This window comes from Talpa occidentalis, unplaced genomic scaffold (assembly GCF_014898055.3).
Source record: "Talpa occidentalis isolate TD23 unplaced genomic scaffold, MPIMG_talOcc4v2.1 talOcc4.17, whole genome shotgun sequence".
In the NCBI taxonomy this organism is placed as follows: domain Eukaryota; kingdom Metazoa; phylum Chordata; class Mammalia; order Eulipotyphla; family Talpidae; genus Talpa; species Talpa occidentalis.
The window spans coordinates 11,681,804-11,695,703 of record NW_023601754.1 but is presented as its reverse complement, the minus strand read 5'-3'; the positions used below and the strand labels follow the sequence as shown (position 1 = coordinate 11,695,703).

At 54.9% G+C, this 13,900-nt stretch overlaps 3 protein-coding genes across 6 annotated transcripts in view; 1 reads left to right on the top strand and 2 right to left on the bottom strand.

Annotated features, from left to right (window-relative positions):
* The first annotated feature begins 623 nt into the window (after window positions 1-623).
* Window positions 624-3,240, top strand: LOC119249066 (heterogeneous nuclear ribonucleoprotein C-like). Its single transcript, XM_037516131.1, has 5 exons — window positions 624-916; window positions 998-1,143; window positions 1,250-1,363; window positions 1,682-1,821; window positions 2,585-3,240. The coding sequence occupies exons 1-5, from the start codon at window positions 846-848 to the stop codon at window positions 2,621-2,623; spliced, it is 510 nt and encodes a 169-aa protein (XP_037372028.1). The 5' UTR covers window positions 624-845; the 3' UTR covers window positions 2,624-3,240.
* On the bottom strand, window positions 718-5,196 carry EXOSC6 (exosome component 6). Its single transcript, XM_037516130.2, has one exon. It carries the CDS (start codon window positions 5,192-5,194, stop codon window positions 4,376-4,378), a length of 819 nt encoding a protein of 272 aa, XP_037372027.1. The 5' UTR covers window positions 5,195-5,196; the 3' UTR covers window positions 718-4,375.
* A 1,595-nt stretch (window positions 5,197-6,791) lies between these two features.
* The window catches only part of AARS1 (alanyl-tRNA synthetase 1), a 54,790-nt gene continuing 47,681 nt past the window's right edge, over window positions 6,792-13,900 (bottom strand). For all 4 annotated transcript variants that reach the window (XM_037516122.1, XM_037516124.1, XM_037516123.2 and 1 more), the window contains 9 exons: window positions 13,736-13,849; window positions 12,197-12,403; window positions 11,502-11,686; window positions 10,274-10,382; window positions 9,501-9,614; window positions 8,584-8,703; window positions 8,365-8,451; window positions 7,882-7,995; window positions 6,792-7,347 (listed from right to left, as the gene is read on the bottom strand). In XM_037516122.1, the coding sequence (XP_037372019.1) occupies window positions 7,162-7,347; window positions 7,882-7,995; window positions 8,365-8,451; window positions 8,584-8,703; window positions 9,501-9,614; window positions 10,274-10,382; window positions 11,502-11,686; window positions 12,197-12,403; window positions 13,736-13,849 (1,236 nt within the window). In that variant the 3' untranslated portion in view covers window positions 6,792-7,161. The remainder of the gene's footprint in view (window positions 7,348-7,881; window positions 7,996-8,364; window positions 8,452-8,583; window positions 8,704-9,500; window positions 9,615-10,273; window positions 10,383-11,501; window positions 11,687-12,196; window positions 12,404-13,735; window positions 13,850-13,900) is intronic.

Genomic DNA, 13,900 nt, shown 5'->3' with positions numbered 1-13,900 from the left:
GGTTCCTGGCCGCCTGTATATACTTCCTGGAGTCAGAAAGCGGGTGTAGGGGCGCCCCCGGGACCCTGAAGGGTGAAGGGGCCCCCAAACTTTCTCCATTCAGCCCCAGTGGCCCGCGTGGGCCTTGGTCCTTGGGGGCTGGGCCTGAGCTGGGGGCGTGGGTACACAGCACCAAAAAGGTGGATTCAAGAAACATCACTGCGCCCAGCACGCTCACTGCTGCCCCCCTCTACTCAACACGGGCCCATCCCCGGGTGACCTGAAGCTCCTGCAGCTGTGTCCACACGGCCTTCCTGCCCAGGCCAGGACCCAGTTGTCCCTCTGAACTGATTCCCCCAACCCTCCTGGGAACCTGTTCCCTGGAATGCACCGGGCACAGGAGAAGGTGCATAAAGATCCCCAGTCCTTTCTCCTGGAGCCTGGAGCAAAGGGGGAGGTGGCCCGGTCACTGCTCTAATCCTGCGGGGCTGCCCCTGCCAGTGCTAAGCGTGATATCCTGGCAATTCCCACACAAGGATTAAAAGCTCTCACACCCCCACCAGGGCTTTGGGCACTGACTTTACTCCTCCCTTTCATCCTTTGCCAGTCTAAAACCCAGAACATGAAAGGGGGTGGGGCGTGGGAGGGGGGCACTCTGGCAGGCCTGCTTGCCACCTGAAGCCATCTGGAAGGTGCCCCTTCTCAGAAGCCAGCCAGAGGGAAGCTGGTTTGCTGTGGTCTCACAAGGTGACCTTGAGCAAGGCCTATGGTCTCTTATGGTGGAGAATCCCAGGATTCTAAGGAAAAACTTCTTAAATGTTTCTCCAAGTTAGACTGTGTCCGGCCCCAGTGGTGACCTCTTCCCCATGTCTCTCCTTCACAGCAGCAAAAACTATGATCTGGACTACGAGCTGCGCAGGGACGATGTCTCGTACAGGTGGGTAGTTCTTGCCCCTGCCTTCCTTTGGGCACACAGGTGGGGCTGGTTGGCCTGACTCCCTCTATCCTGTCCCTCTAGGGTGTATAAATACCAGAGGATCCCTCCACTCATCAACCGTGTGCCTGTCAAGATGCGGAGGACCCATGTGAGCATGGGAGTCAAGGGCAGCTTTAGTCCCCACAAGATTCCCAGGAATAGCCACCTGCCTCCGGAGCAGATCAAGTGTGAGTGAGGAGGCCCAGCCTTCACTGCAGCCAGGGAGCCCTGGCGGCACTGTAATCTGTCCTGCTGGACCCATCACCAATTCTGTCCTCTGATCCATCCTAACAGTTCGGACTAGGGAGCTGCATTCCATCGTGGGGGAACTGAGCCAGATCAAAGCCCAAGTGGACGGCCTGTTGCAGAGTCTGGAGTGCATGGACCGGCAGAGGGCCCAGCCTCCAGGTCAGACACCCCTGAAGGGCCTCCTCACAACAGGCTTCAACTTCCCCACTGCTGAGGGAAGTTTGCAGTCTGCCCTGCACAGGCGTGCCCTTCCTCCTGCTCCCTCTGGCTGTTCCAGTGACTTGAGGACACTCATGCCTTCTGGGTTGGCCTAGCCCCCACCTACAATAGTTATCTGGAGCCGGGGCAGTCCCAGCCCACCTTGTCTTATTCCCTCAAGCCCTAGACACCCCTGATCAGTGTTGGGCATTAAGGGCCTGTTCTGGAGTCAGCAGGGCCCTCCAAGCCCAGCCATCGACCGTGACTCTCACTGCACAGGGACAGAGGACAGTGACGGGAACTGGGCTCCTGGGAGTGCAGCTTCTTCATGCAGAACCACCGAATCCCAGAAGCAGCTCAGGGGCCAGAGGGCCTGTGCAGAGGTGTACAGCTGGGAGGAGAGCACAGACCCGAAGGCAGTGAGTGACCTGGCACCTTCCCCATTCTCACCCTCCTAGTGTTTGGGTCCTTGTGGCTTTCCTGTGGGTAAGGGAGGGACTCAGATTTGTGCAGGAGCCATATTGGTGGGGTGGGGGGATGCATGATTTCCACCATGGAAATGCCTAGATGACAACTTGGGCACTTCCCAAGCTTAACAGCTCAGCTGGACCATTCTGGGTTGAAACACCATCTCCTTCTGGAAGGGGGTGGGGTTTGAGCATTGTCGAAGGAATGTCACAGTAGGCTTCATGCCAGACCCCTTGCCCAGAAACCACCTGCCAAACCTGTTAAAAGTCAGATTTTTGCCCTTCTCCTGCCTCCCCTACTGCCCAGGGTCTTTGGCTGTCTGCACTGGGCCATGCTCCTCAAGGAAGTATTGGTACATGGCCTTTCTGGATGGAGAATATCCATACACGTATGATACCCTCCTCCCAGATTGGTGTCCCGAAGGGAGTCTTGCTCCCACTGCTGTTTAGGCCATCTCAGCAATTCCAGGCTACCGGGGGTTGACAGTACAGAACCCTATTCCCCTTCACCCACACAGATCTTCCCTTCAGCACCTGGGTTCCAGAGGGCTGTCACTGTTGCCCAGGTCTGAGCCACATCTGCACTGGAACCTGGTGGTTCTGGGTTCTGCGTCTCAGGAAAAATCTAGAGTAGCACTGAGCTGCCCAAGTTGCCAAGAAAGGAGGTGGGGAATTCAGGGAGACTGGGAGATGTTAGATGATGTATTTCCTACAGGTGAAGAATCACACATCAGAGAAGCAAGACAGCCAGTAGGAAGCTGGCACCTTTCCAGGCTCTTAGCTTCCAGCATCTTCCAGAGTGGCTCCCTTCCTCACCTGTGGGGTTTTTCTAAAGGCCTCCCAGAAGTACCCTTGCAACTAGAGGCACCTTTCTAGAGGGCCACAGAAGTAGTAGAACAGTTCAGCCTGACCAGCTGGGGAGCCTCCCCAGAGTGGCCAGTGTCCTGGAGGTCCTTTTCCAGATGGTGGTCTGGGGGCTGGCACCAGCTGACCAGCCTCAGCAGCTGAGGCCCAGTCGTGCAAGGAGCGGCTGCACAGGGCTTCCGAGAGCACCCTCAGCCCCCTGCAGGCCGGCAGCTGTTTCAGCTGGTCTTGTCCCCTCCTGGGTCCTGCCAGTCTTCAGTCTAGGTGGAGAGTAAGCCCACCCACACAGCTTCCTGCAGCCACATCGGTGCTCAGGAAACACCCAAGTTCCTGCAGTCCCCCTTCCAGTCTGAAACTGAGCTTTAAGGTGCCTGGTGTGTGTCCCACAGTCCTTCTGAGTACACTTTTTCCCATCACCCTACAAAACAGGGGTGTTATGTCTTGTTTCCATCAGATCTGCTCTGGAAAGATGTATTGTCAGGAGGGGGAAAATAAAACTTGTATATTTCCCTGGTCAGGGGTTCTTGGTGTGGTCTCTGGTCTCATTCTGCTGCTTGGGCTGCCCAGGCTGAGCAGGCCCCTGAAACACCTAATTTAGAGAAACTCACACCCTCCTGGGGTGCAGAAAGGGCTGCCCTTCCTCCATACCTGAGCACAAACCCACTGGGTTCAAAAGCCACCAAGGGAAGAACACAGCCTTGGGGTCTGTCAGGCCAGCTCTGCTCTGAGGCCCATCTGCTTTCCCAGCATCCAGCATTTCACTCCTGGCAGTTTATCTGCCCTCCTGCTGGAACCAAGTCTGGACAAGGGGCATCAGATAATGAAACCTGCGTGCCCCCCCCCCCCTTACCAGCAAACAGGGAGGCCTCTGGCTGTGCTGCTCTGCACGTGGGTAGGGAAGGATGGGTCTGCATTTCACCCAGAACCAAACCCTTTCCAGCTACTCAACTCTGAGCTGTGGTCGTGCCCAGCACTAAATCAGGGGTTAGGGGACACCCCCAGAGTCCTCCTGGAGCCATGAAACTCTCCCCACTCAGTCACACCTCAGCGGTGGCCGCAACTCTGTACCTGACAGGCTGCTTCTCCTCCAAATCACATTTCCCTACACCAACTGGCCCCAAGTCCTCGACACCAGACACCAGAGTGGAAATATGCAAAACCTTCTTTACCTCCTGGACCAGTGAAGAAGCACGACAGAAGGCTTTTCAGATGTAAAAGGGGTTTTTGTTATGTTCTAACTCAGATAAAAATGAGAAGGCACAGCCCTCTGTCCTTTCTCTCAAAAGCAGTGCAGTTACACAGGAGTCCCTGACTGGCCTGCACAGGGTCCATCCCTACAAGACAGTAAGTCCAGGTTCCGTTTTCCAGTTAAGTGGAGCTGCCGTTCTTTCCAACTTCGAGTCAGGTTTCTTCCAGCTGGGTCGTGGCTGGGAACCAGTTCAAGCAGAAAACTTCTTTCATGGAACAGTCTGTGAAAATTCGTTTAAACACACTGTCCAGAGCATCCCTTCCATAGCTTCCGCGGATGCTCTGGCGAGCCCTGCGCGCTCGGCTGGGTGCAGTGTGGAGGCCGACGGCGCGGGTCCTTTCGGAGAGGGCTGCAGCTGGGGGTCGGCGGCGGCCAGTCTCTCAGGCTCGGGGGTCAGGAAGGGGCGGCGGCGCCCCTCCGGCGGGCGGCCCGCACCAAGCACTGCTGCAGCACCGGGTAGAGGCGCTGGCAGCCCTCGAGGCCCAGGCGCACCGCCTCGGCCCAGCTCTCGGTCGGGCCGCCCTCCCCGCTGCCCAGCAGCCCGGCCACCTGGTTGAGCACCGGCATGAGCGCCACGGTGAGGCCGGCGGCGGCGCGCTCCTCCTCCAGCCGCGTGGGGTCGAGCAGCCAGGTGGGCGCGGGCCCCGGCGCGCGGCTCAGGCCGCAGCCCACCACCAGGTCGTACATCTCCACGCCCGCGTCGGCCAGGGCGAGCGCGGCGGCCGTGAGCGCGGCGGCCAGGGCCGAGCCGCCGTCCTCGAGCAGCAGCGCCGACACCTCGAGCTGCGCGCGCGGGTACCGGCCCAGGCGCACGGCGGGCTCCAGCGCCTCCTGCAGCGCCAGCGCCAGCTCGCGCTCCTCGCCGCCGCCCGGGGGTGCGCGGCGCCGCCGGCCCGAGAAGGGCGCGCGGCGGAAGTCGCAGAGCAGGCGGCCGCGCAGGGCGGCGGGGGCCTCGCCGCCCGCCCCCGCCGGGCCGCCCCCGCGCTCGCTGCCCTCGGCCTGGCGCGGGCCCGAGACGGCGCACAGCACCTTGGTGCCCCCCGCCTCCAGGTAGGCCGAGCCCTTGGCCTGGCTCAGCAGCCCCGCGCGCGCGTACACGGGCCGCAGGCGCGTCGGGTCGCGGGCGGCGGGCGCCTCGTCCTCGGCGGCTGCGTACAGCTGCGGCGGCTGCGACTCCTCGGGCCCGCGGATGCGGCGGTGGTCGCCCGGCATGGCTGCGCCCGAGCTCGGCGCTTCCGCCCGTCCGCCCGTCCTGCGCCGCCGGCGCTTCCGCCCGCTCAAAGCCCCGCGCCGGGAGGGGGCTGTCGGGAGGGCGGCGGCCGCGCGCCAGCGCCCCCTGCCGCCGCGGAGGGAGAACGGCGGGCGGCGCCCTGTCCGCGGGCCGATGAGATCCTACCGGCCCGCAGAAGCGGCACCTGCACGGGTCAGCCTGACCTCTGGCTTCCCGGGCCGGGGTGATGCCAAGGCGCGTCCTCCTTTTGGTTGTGAAGGCTGCACTTAACTTTGCGCTCACACTGTCCCCAACGCTTTTGCAGAACAGGGGCCGACTTTGGGCCTTGTTCACTCATCCTCTTGGGGGACCTGGCTGACACCAAGGCTTGTTGGATTCGTGAATGGATGGAACTGTCCCTCTCACACTGGATTGTGTCCTTTGGGTCCCTGGCACACGCCTGTTGAAGCCAGGACCACAGTGACCTCAGCTTGTCTGGGGTCAGTGACCATAGGGCCAGCCTGGGGTACAGAGGACATGATACCCGGCAGAGCCAGCACAGGCGAGTGGTGCCCCTGACCTCCTAGGCACTGTTTCTAGATTCAGGGCCAGGACAGGGTCTCCATCTCAGCTGTCCATCTCTAGGTCAAAGATGACAGAATGAGGAAGTCAGGGGGAGGGGAAGGGACAACTGATGCACCCTAAATACCTCCTGCACCAGGGAAAATGCCTCTACTCAAAGGGACACAAGAACCTCTAAAAACTAGAGGTTCTCGTAGGAGAGGCTCCAGGAAGGAAGCTCCTCTCTGCTTCCATGAACCCCATGGATCTTTTTTGATGATCTTTTTTTTTTTAAAGATTTACTTATTTATGCATACAAGAGCTGGGGTACAGGCCAGAGATGCGGGGGTGAGAGGATTCACCAGAGACAGAGGGGGGCAGCAGAACAGGCAGATTGACTGGAATACACTGCTGAGGGGAGCAGCGGGAGAGCCAGGAGAGGTCTGCTGCGCCATGTGGGTTGCTCCCTGGCCAGCTGGGGGATCAAACTTGTGCTACAGAAGCTTCGGATTGCTTCATAGTGCAATGCTTAACCCCTTGGCCACCAGGGAGGCCCTGATGATCTTTTTTAAGATTTATTTTATTAACTTATGGATACAAGAGCTGGGGTGCAGGTGCGGGGGTGAGCAGAACAGGCAGACTGACTGAAATACACTGCTGATAGCAGTGGAGAGACAGGTTTGCTGCGCCATGAGAGTCACCTCCCTGGTTGGGAACCAAACTCATGCTACAGTAGCTGCTTATAAGTTTCACAGTGCTGAGACTTAAACCCTTGTACCACCAGGGAGACCCTTTCTTTGATCATCTTTTACTGAATGGCTGTCTCCCCAGCTCACAACACTCTTCTATAGGCGACCTCCACAAATGTCTTCAGGCAATCCCAGGGGCTATTCCCAAGGCTGGGGGTGGTGAGGTGGGGATGGGTTTGGGCTTGGTGAGGACCACAAGCCAGAAACCAGTGAGAACCACAGCACTTATTCTGCAGACACTGGGAGCTGTGGACTGTCAACAGGGGGCACCCAATAGCGGGGAGTTTGAGATCACACAGCATCATCAAGTATTGCACATGATCCTTTTATTCTCCGCAGCAAGAATGATCCTCCCTACAGATCCACAGCCTTGCGTCTACAGAGAACACTTATCTATAGACATGAGCATGTTATAAATAGCACTCTTGGGGTAGTGGTTTTAGAAAGTTGCTGACATGAGGGCTCCGCAGAAATGTAATGTGGATACTGAGTCACAGGCCAGCTCCTGGGTGAAGTCCTGTACTGCTGGGTTAGGAAGAGAGGTGGGGCAATTTAAAGATCCCAGGATTCAAATGTCCTTGTGGCAGATGGAGAGCTCCTGGCTGAATGGGGACATCTGGGGGAAAGGGAGATGCTTCCCAGTGGAAGCCACCCCTTCCTCAGTTCTTCACATCTCCCAGGTGAAGCTGTGCAAAAGAAGTGGCTAGCTGCAGTGCCTCCTGCAGGCAGCCCACGTTCTTGCCAGTGGCCTGAGCGGATACGTCTTTGCCGCCACCTTTGCCATCCATCAGGCCTGATACCTGCTGCACCCACTCACTGGCTTTCAGGCCCCGATTGGCTGCATTCTGGAAGACAGGAAGGGAAAATAGGAGTCAAGACAGAAGGTAGAATGGAGAGAAGGTGAGGAGAGGGGGAAAAAGGACACCCACTTCTGCCCTGAAAGATGCTGACAGAGGCTGAGACAGATCCTACAGCTGGCATCACAACCAGGATAAGACAGACCAAGTAGCAAAGCCTGGTATCTGCCAGCACAGTTAAACATACCCATCAAGGAGAGGGCCTGAGGTATGGGTGAGGGAGGTGGCTGGCAGGTGGACAGAATATGGCCACTTTTCTTAGGGTTGCACAAACGCGAGTTGTGGCAAACAAGTGTTAAGAACCAAGATCCCCTGGTCCTCCCCTGGTGGCACAGCGGTTGAGCGCTGGGCTGTGAGGCTGCCCGCAGCCTCTGCAGCGCCAGTTCGTGCCCCGGCCGCCGGCAAGGGTCCCACAAAAAAACAAACAAACAACAAAAACCCCGAGATCCCTCAGGAAAGCCAAACACCACTGTCCACACGCTCACGGCTGCAGGTATGGAGCCAGGCTGCGGGCATTCTGACCTGGGGAACCTGACACAAGCATGTGATCTTGCCAGCCTCGTTATCAACTGTGAAGAGCATGGCGGACGTCTGAGGGGAGTGTGTCTTGAAGAGCTTCAAGGCTTCATTCAGGGCCTGTGAAGAAAACCTGGTATCAGGCATGGGCTCTGGGGAAGGGTGCTATGTGCTCACCAAGTGCAGAAAGTTTGTGGAGCTCAGTGTCCCCCAACCCCAACTAAAAGCAGAGAATGCAAGCACAGAGCCTTACTCACACTACAGCTCTGACGTTTGCCTTTTACCTCCAGGCATCTTAACTCTCCACCCCCCACATCTCTCCACATGGCTCGGGCTAAACTCAATCACAGAGTAGACCCTGAGCAACCACTCTGCTAAGAGCCACAAAGCTCACACTCCAGCATCTGGAGGGCTGATGAGACCCTGAGGGCAGGACACAAGCAAGGAATAGGCACAGAGCAGCATGTGGAGCCCCAGCCCCCAGATTACCTTGGCAGAGGCGCCGTTCTCCATCTCCAGGATGACCAGGGGCTGGTTGGGGTTGCTGTCAATGAGCTGCTTTGTCTTCTCCAACACCTGCAAGGAAATAGTCCAGAAGAGAGAATTCGGGTCAAAGGCCAGCCTTCAACTCCAGACAGCAGTCTGCGCAGCCCTTGCTGGGTAAATTCTCTTGGCTCCCTTCCGGCCGCCAGCACTGCCAGGACTCACGCGCTTCTGGACATCAGCTTTGCTAGCCCGGTCTAGGTCATCCATGATCTTCTTCAGGGATTTGAGATTTTCCCGGAATTCATCCTTCTGCCACTGGGGGATGACTGCTGTGGCCAGAGCCTGGGGCCAGAAATACGAGACCATTTGGGTCTGGAGCACAGGAGCCAGGGTGTGAGGCTCCTGCTCACCCCACCTTTCTGGCTTCAAAGAGGTATCCACCTGAGACAGGTCACTTTACAAGCAACTGCAATACTTGTAATGGGCCTCCCTGGTGGCACAAGGGGTTGGGCACCACAGTATGAGGCAATCCGGAGCCTCTGAAGTTCAGTCCCTGGCCGGCCAGGGAGCAATCCACATGGCGCAGCAGCTCTCTCCTGACTCCCCGCTGTTCCCCTCAGCAGTGTATTTCAGTCAATCTGCCTGTTCTGTTCCCCACTCCATCTCTGGTGAATCCTCTCACCGCCCCCCGCCCCCATCTCTGGCCTGTACTCCAGCTCTTGTATGCATAAATAAATAAATCTTTAAAAAAAAAAAATAGTTGTAAGGAGTGGGGCTAGAGGGAAAATGGGCCTCCTTTATCTGAGGCCCCTTTCCAGGCGGTGAACACAGCCTGGGGGCTTATGGAAAGCTCCCAAATACTAACACACACCAGGGAGCTCAGAAATAATGGGTACCTACAGCACCTCTCTTAACTCCCTCCAGACTAGCACCCACTTGTGCTTAGAATGGGTTCTCCTGCCATCGGCAGACACAATGGTCCCAGGGTAGGCCAGGATCTCTGGCATCCCCTTTGTAAGGCTGCAGAACAGAAGTCAATCCAAAGGCCACTGAGAACCAGGCCCCAGTTCTTCAGGGCTGAGGTGTCCAATCCATGAGGCCTAGGGCCTGGTGCTGAAGGAGGAGGTCGCTGTCCCTACCTCACCAAGGTCAGCGATCTCCCTCTGCATGTCCTTGTTAGGCGCAGTCTGGGCCTTCACTTTGGTCTCCATGACAGAGAGAGATTTCTTCAAGCTCTCTGCTTTCCTGAGGGCCTAAGAGAAGGAAATCAGAGGTGTAGACTCCAGGTGAAGTAACTTTGAACTTCAGGGTTCTGTCTGTAAACAACTGTGATGAATACTGAAGGCAAGTTATAGAACAACACATCCCAGGACACTGGAAGCTTTCTTCAGGGAGCTGGTGTTTGTATCCTCATGTCCAAGAAAGGAGTGCCTTCCCCACACGCCTGGCCAGCAAAGGCTACATGAACCCACCAAGAGCCTGAGCGAGGAGCCCTTCTCACACCAGGAAATGGTCACCCCTCAGTCTTCCACACACACTGGCTCCAGTCCCCAGCTCCAGAGCAACTGTCCACACACCTCAAGTTAAGCACACACCCTAGGCAGATGGGGAACGCAGGGGGCACTAGAAGCCACAGCAAAATTACAGGCTACACGCTGAGACATGGGTATGTTACCAAGCAGGCAGCAGAACCTACACAGAGCTTTAAAGATTAAACGTAAGAGAGCTAAGGAAGTACTGTGTGGCAGTGCAGTTTCTTCTCCCAAGTGGGCGGCCTGGAGGGCACTGTAGGGCAGCACCATCTGTGCTCCACTTCTGACTACAGCTGCCCCCACTGTCTGCATTACCGGTTCATAAACAGGGCTCCTCCTGCCAGGTTTGAATAAGCCCCAAAATGGCCTGATCTACTCACCTTCTGGGCTTCAGCGCCCGTGACAGCAACAATCCTCCGGATGCCCTTGGCAATCGCTTCTTCGCTCACAATCACAAAAGCTCCTGCGTGACTAGAATTCTGCAGGTGCCTGAGAGTGGAATACACAGTCCCTTGTGACATGGAGCCCAGGAGCCCATGAGGTAGTGGCTCCCAGAAAAGCTTCCTCAAGGGACAGTGAGAAAAGGTCCTTCATGTTGTAGGGAATTTTAGAACACAGGTCTGGCCAAGAAGGGGGGAGAGGGAGAAGGTCTGGCTGGAGCTGAGAGCCTGCTGACACTGAATAACCCCCCTTTTCTGAGCCCTGATTTTCTCAAGCATAAAATGGGGAGAATTCTCCATCATAGGGCTGCTGTGAAAATCCAGTGAGAGCTAATACAATGATTTGTAATCCCTGATACCCAATAAAATACTCCTGGTGGGCTCTAGATTTGTTCACTTTTTGGTCCTCTCTGGTGGAACATGTTATATTCTATCTCACTCACCAAAGGAGAATTTGAAGAATTACCTTTAAAATCTTAACCACAACCCCTTAAACAAATAGGGCTTATTCAGCAGTTGCTCAGAGACCCTCAAATGTTTGCTAGTGCTCACAACTCTCTGTGAGAGTGATATAAAGTCTTTAAAAGCTACTTCCTATGCTCTAAAGTGTCAGGTAAAGGGATATTAAGGCATACGTGGGACCCATTTGAAGGCCTGATTCGGCTGGGGAGAGGAAGGCCTAGAACATGATCCGTCTAGTTCCTCCCTCACTTGTACCCAGGTTACTGGGAGGTTACAGATGGCTCTACCACAGCCTGAAGAATGTTCTTTTCACCACACTTCTCTTGGAAGCAGGAATTTCCCAAGCCACCATGACAATACCCCAAAAGACCCCAAGTGACGGGTCTCCCTGGTAGTGCAGGGTTTAAAGACAGTGTTATCAAGCTGTCGCCAGCCACTGCAGCAGGAGTTCGATCCCCGGCCAGCCAGGGAGAAACCCACATGGCGCAGCAGACCTCTCCTGTCTCGCCCGCTGCTTCCCTCAGCAGTATTTGTCAATCTGCCTGTTCTGTTCCCCACTCTTTCTCTGGTGAATCCTCTCACCCCAACACTTCTGGCCTGTACCCCAGTTCTTGTATGTATAAATACTTTAAAAAAAAAAAACAATAGTCTAACCTATTATCCACACCCTCAAGTGACTCCATCTACTTCTCCCTGAGGTACTCACGTTCCTCCACAGAACTCAACAGAAGTAAGAGAGCCAGCAGGACTGGAGGGGTCATCCAACAGAGTGGATACAGGCACCCCAATGGAGACGACGCGCACAGGGTCAGGGTAGGTCTCATCGAACACAGCCCGCAGGCCCTGGATGGCTTTAGCTGCTGCCAGGGCACAGTCCTGGGTGTAGACAGGCTGCCACAGGAAGAAAGAATAAAGTTGGACAAGATCTCTGGGTACAAGAATAAAGTTGGACAAGATCTCTGGGTACAGTAGGACTCTGAATTTCTAATCCTGGCTCTGCCTCTGATACACTGAGCCTCTTCAAAGAAAGCAGTAAGGTCAGGGGGATCAAAATATAAATTTCCAATTATTTTGTTAAACTGTGAACCAAACCTTATGTGGATGTGCTACGTGTAAAAAAGACCTAACAAGAAGCGCTCCGGTAGTCCTGAAGAGGAGATGGAGCAAAGATGATCCCACTTTCTATTTCCCAAGAGGCCCCGGGACCCCTCCACCAACCCCTCCCGCTGCCCCTTACTCATTGCTCTGAGAGTCACTGTCTTAAGCAAATCTGTGAACAGGACAGAATATAGTGCAGTGGGGTCAGAGCACCTGGCCTGGTGAGGCTCCGTGGATAGAAGGTGATGGTACAGGAAGGAGCTGGGGTTCATGAGCCAAGAGCTTCAACATAATCCAACCTACCTTGGCTGCCTCAATCATCTCATTAGCAATCTCCTCAGCATTCTTGATCTGTTGGGTGGACATGGCTCCTTTGGCAGTAAAGTCAAACCGAAGGCGGTCAGGAGCAACCAGGGAACCTCTCTGGTCAGCTTCCCCAAGCACGGAGCGTAGGGCAAAGTTGAGAATGTGGGTAGCGGTGTGGTTGCTCATGACAGGTCTCCGCCGGGGCTGTAAAGGGCAGAACAGGCTGCTGGGGAGGTCTACTAGACTGCTGGCTGCTCCCAGTACCCACCCCTAGGATCCCCTTCTTCCCAAGGACACAGTCCCCATCGTATGATGGTTTAACTTGACTTTATGACAGTGAAAGAAATACAAATTCAATAGAAACTATACTGCAAGTTCTGATCTTTTCCTGGGCTGGCAAAGTGAGGTATGCTCCTCTCCTGTGACGTGGGCAGGGCAGTGAGCTACAGCTCCCAGCCGGCCACCAGGTCACGAGGGCAGACAAGCAATATTCTGCAGTGGACTGTGTTGCTAGGGTTTGTTTGATATGTTTTGCATTTCATCAAGTCTGTGTTTCACTTTCAAAAGTTTTCAATAAATTACTTGAGATAGTCAACACTTTATAATAAAATAGGCTTGTATGAGATGATTTTGCCCCACTGTAGGTCAAAGTGTTTTAAGCACATTTAAGGTGGGCTTGGTTAAGCTGTGATGTTCACTAAGTTAGGTTTAATTTTTTTTTTAAAGGTTTATTTATTATTTTTATACAAGAGCTGGGGCACATGCCAGAGACGAAGGAGGGTGAGAGGATTTACCAGAGACAGAGTGGGGAGCAGTACAGGCAGACGACCGAAATACACTGGTGAGGGGAACAGCAGGCAAGACAGGAGAGGTCTGCCACGCCGCGTGGGAATCTCCCTGGCCCGCTGGGATTGAACCCGCACTGCAGAGGCTACGGACAGATTCACAGCACTGCGCGCAACCACTGAGCCACAGGGAAGGCCCCTAATAAATACATTAATAAATTCAATGAGGTTATTGGGACATATTAGTGGTGGAAGATCTAAAATCAAATTTTTAGGGCCTCCTTGGTGGCACAAGGGGTTAAACACAGCACCATGAAGCAAACGCAGCCTCTGCAATTCGAGTTCAATCCCCAGCCAGGAGCTAACCACATGGTGCAGCAGACCTCTCCTGTCTCGCCCACTACTCCCCTCAGCAGTGTATTTCAGTAGATTCGCCTGTTCTGTTCCCGACTCTGTCTCTGATGAATCCTCTCGCCCCTTCCCCCCACATCTCTGGCCTACACCCCAGTTCTTATTGCATAAATAAATAAATCTTAAAAATAAACCTACCTACAATTTCACTTAGGAATGACAATAATGATGAAGCCAAAGGAGGAAGTGCATTCCCTTCACAAGGTACACATATAACAAATCACCATAATGTACACTTTAAATATTTAACAATTTTATGTGTCAATTAAGAGTGGAAATTTACAAAAAAAGGAGGTGATGACTTATCAGACTGATTCTTAACCCTCATAATGCAACTCACCTCATCGATAAAAAGCCGGACCTGATCCCCTACTTTCAGGACACCATAGACTGTTCCTATGTGCAGCACGTACCCTCCTCGCACCTGAGTGTTCTTCACTGTGAACTCTGTTTTCTGAGAGCAGTCGAGGACACCAGTCAGTCAATAAGCAAGTTCCAGGTATAT

Bases quoted from the DNA above. Each gene is read 5' to 3' on its own strand.
- LOC119249066 (XM_037516131.1), top strand. From the start codon at position 846: ATGTCTCTCCTTCACAGCAGCAAAAACTATGATCTGGACTACGAGCTG. The intron at 1,144-1,249 runs GTGAGTGAGGAG...CCATCCTAACAG, and splicing joins GCCTCCGGAGCAGATCAAGT to TTCGGACTAGGGAGCTGCAT. The intron at 1,364-1,681 runs GTCAGACACCCC...CTCACTGCACAG, and splicing joins GCAGAGGGCCCAGCCTCCAG to GGACAGAGGACAGTGACGGG.
- EXOSC6 (XM_037516130.2), bottom strand. From the start codon at position 5,194: ATGCCGGGCGACCACCGCCGCATCCGCGGGCCCGAGGAGTCGCAGCCG.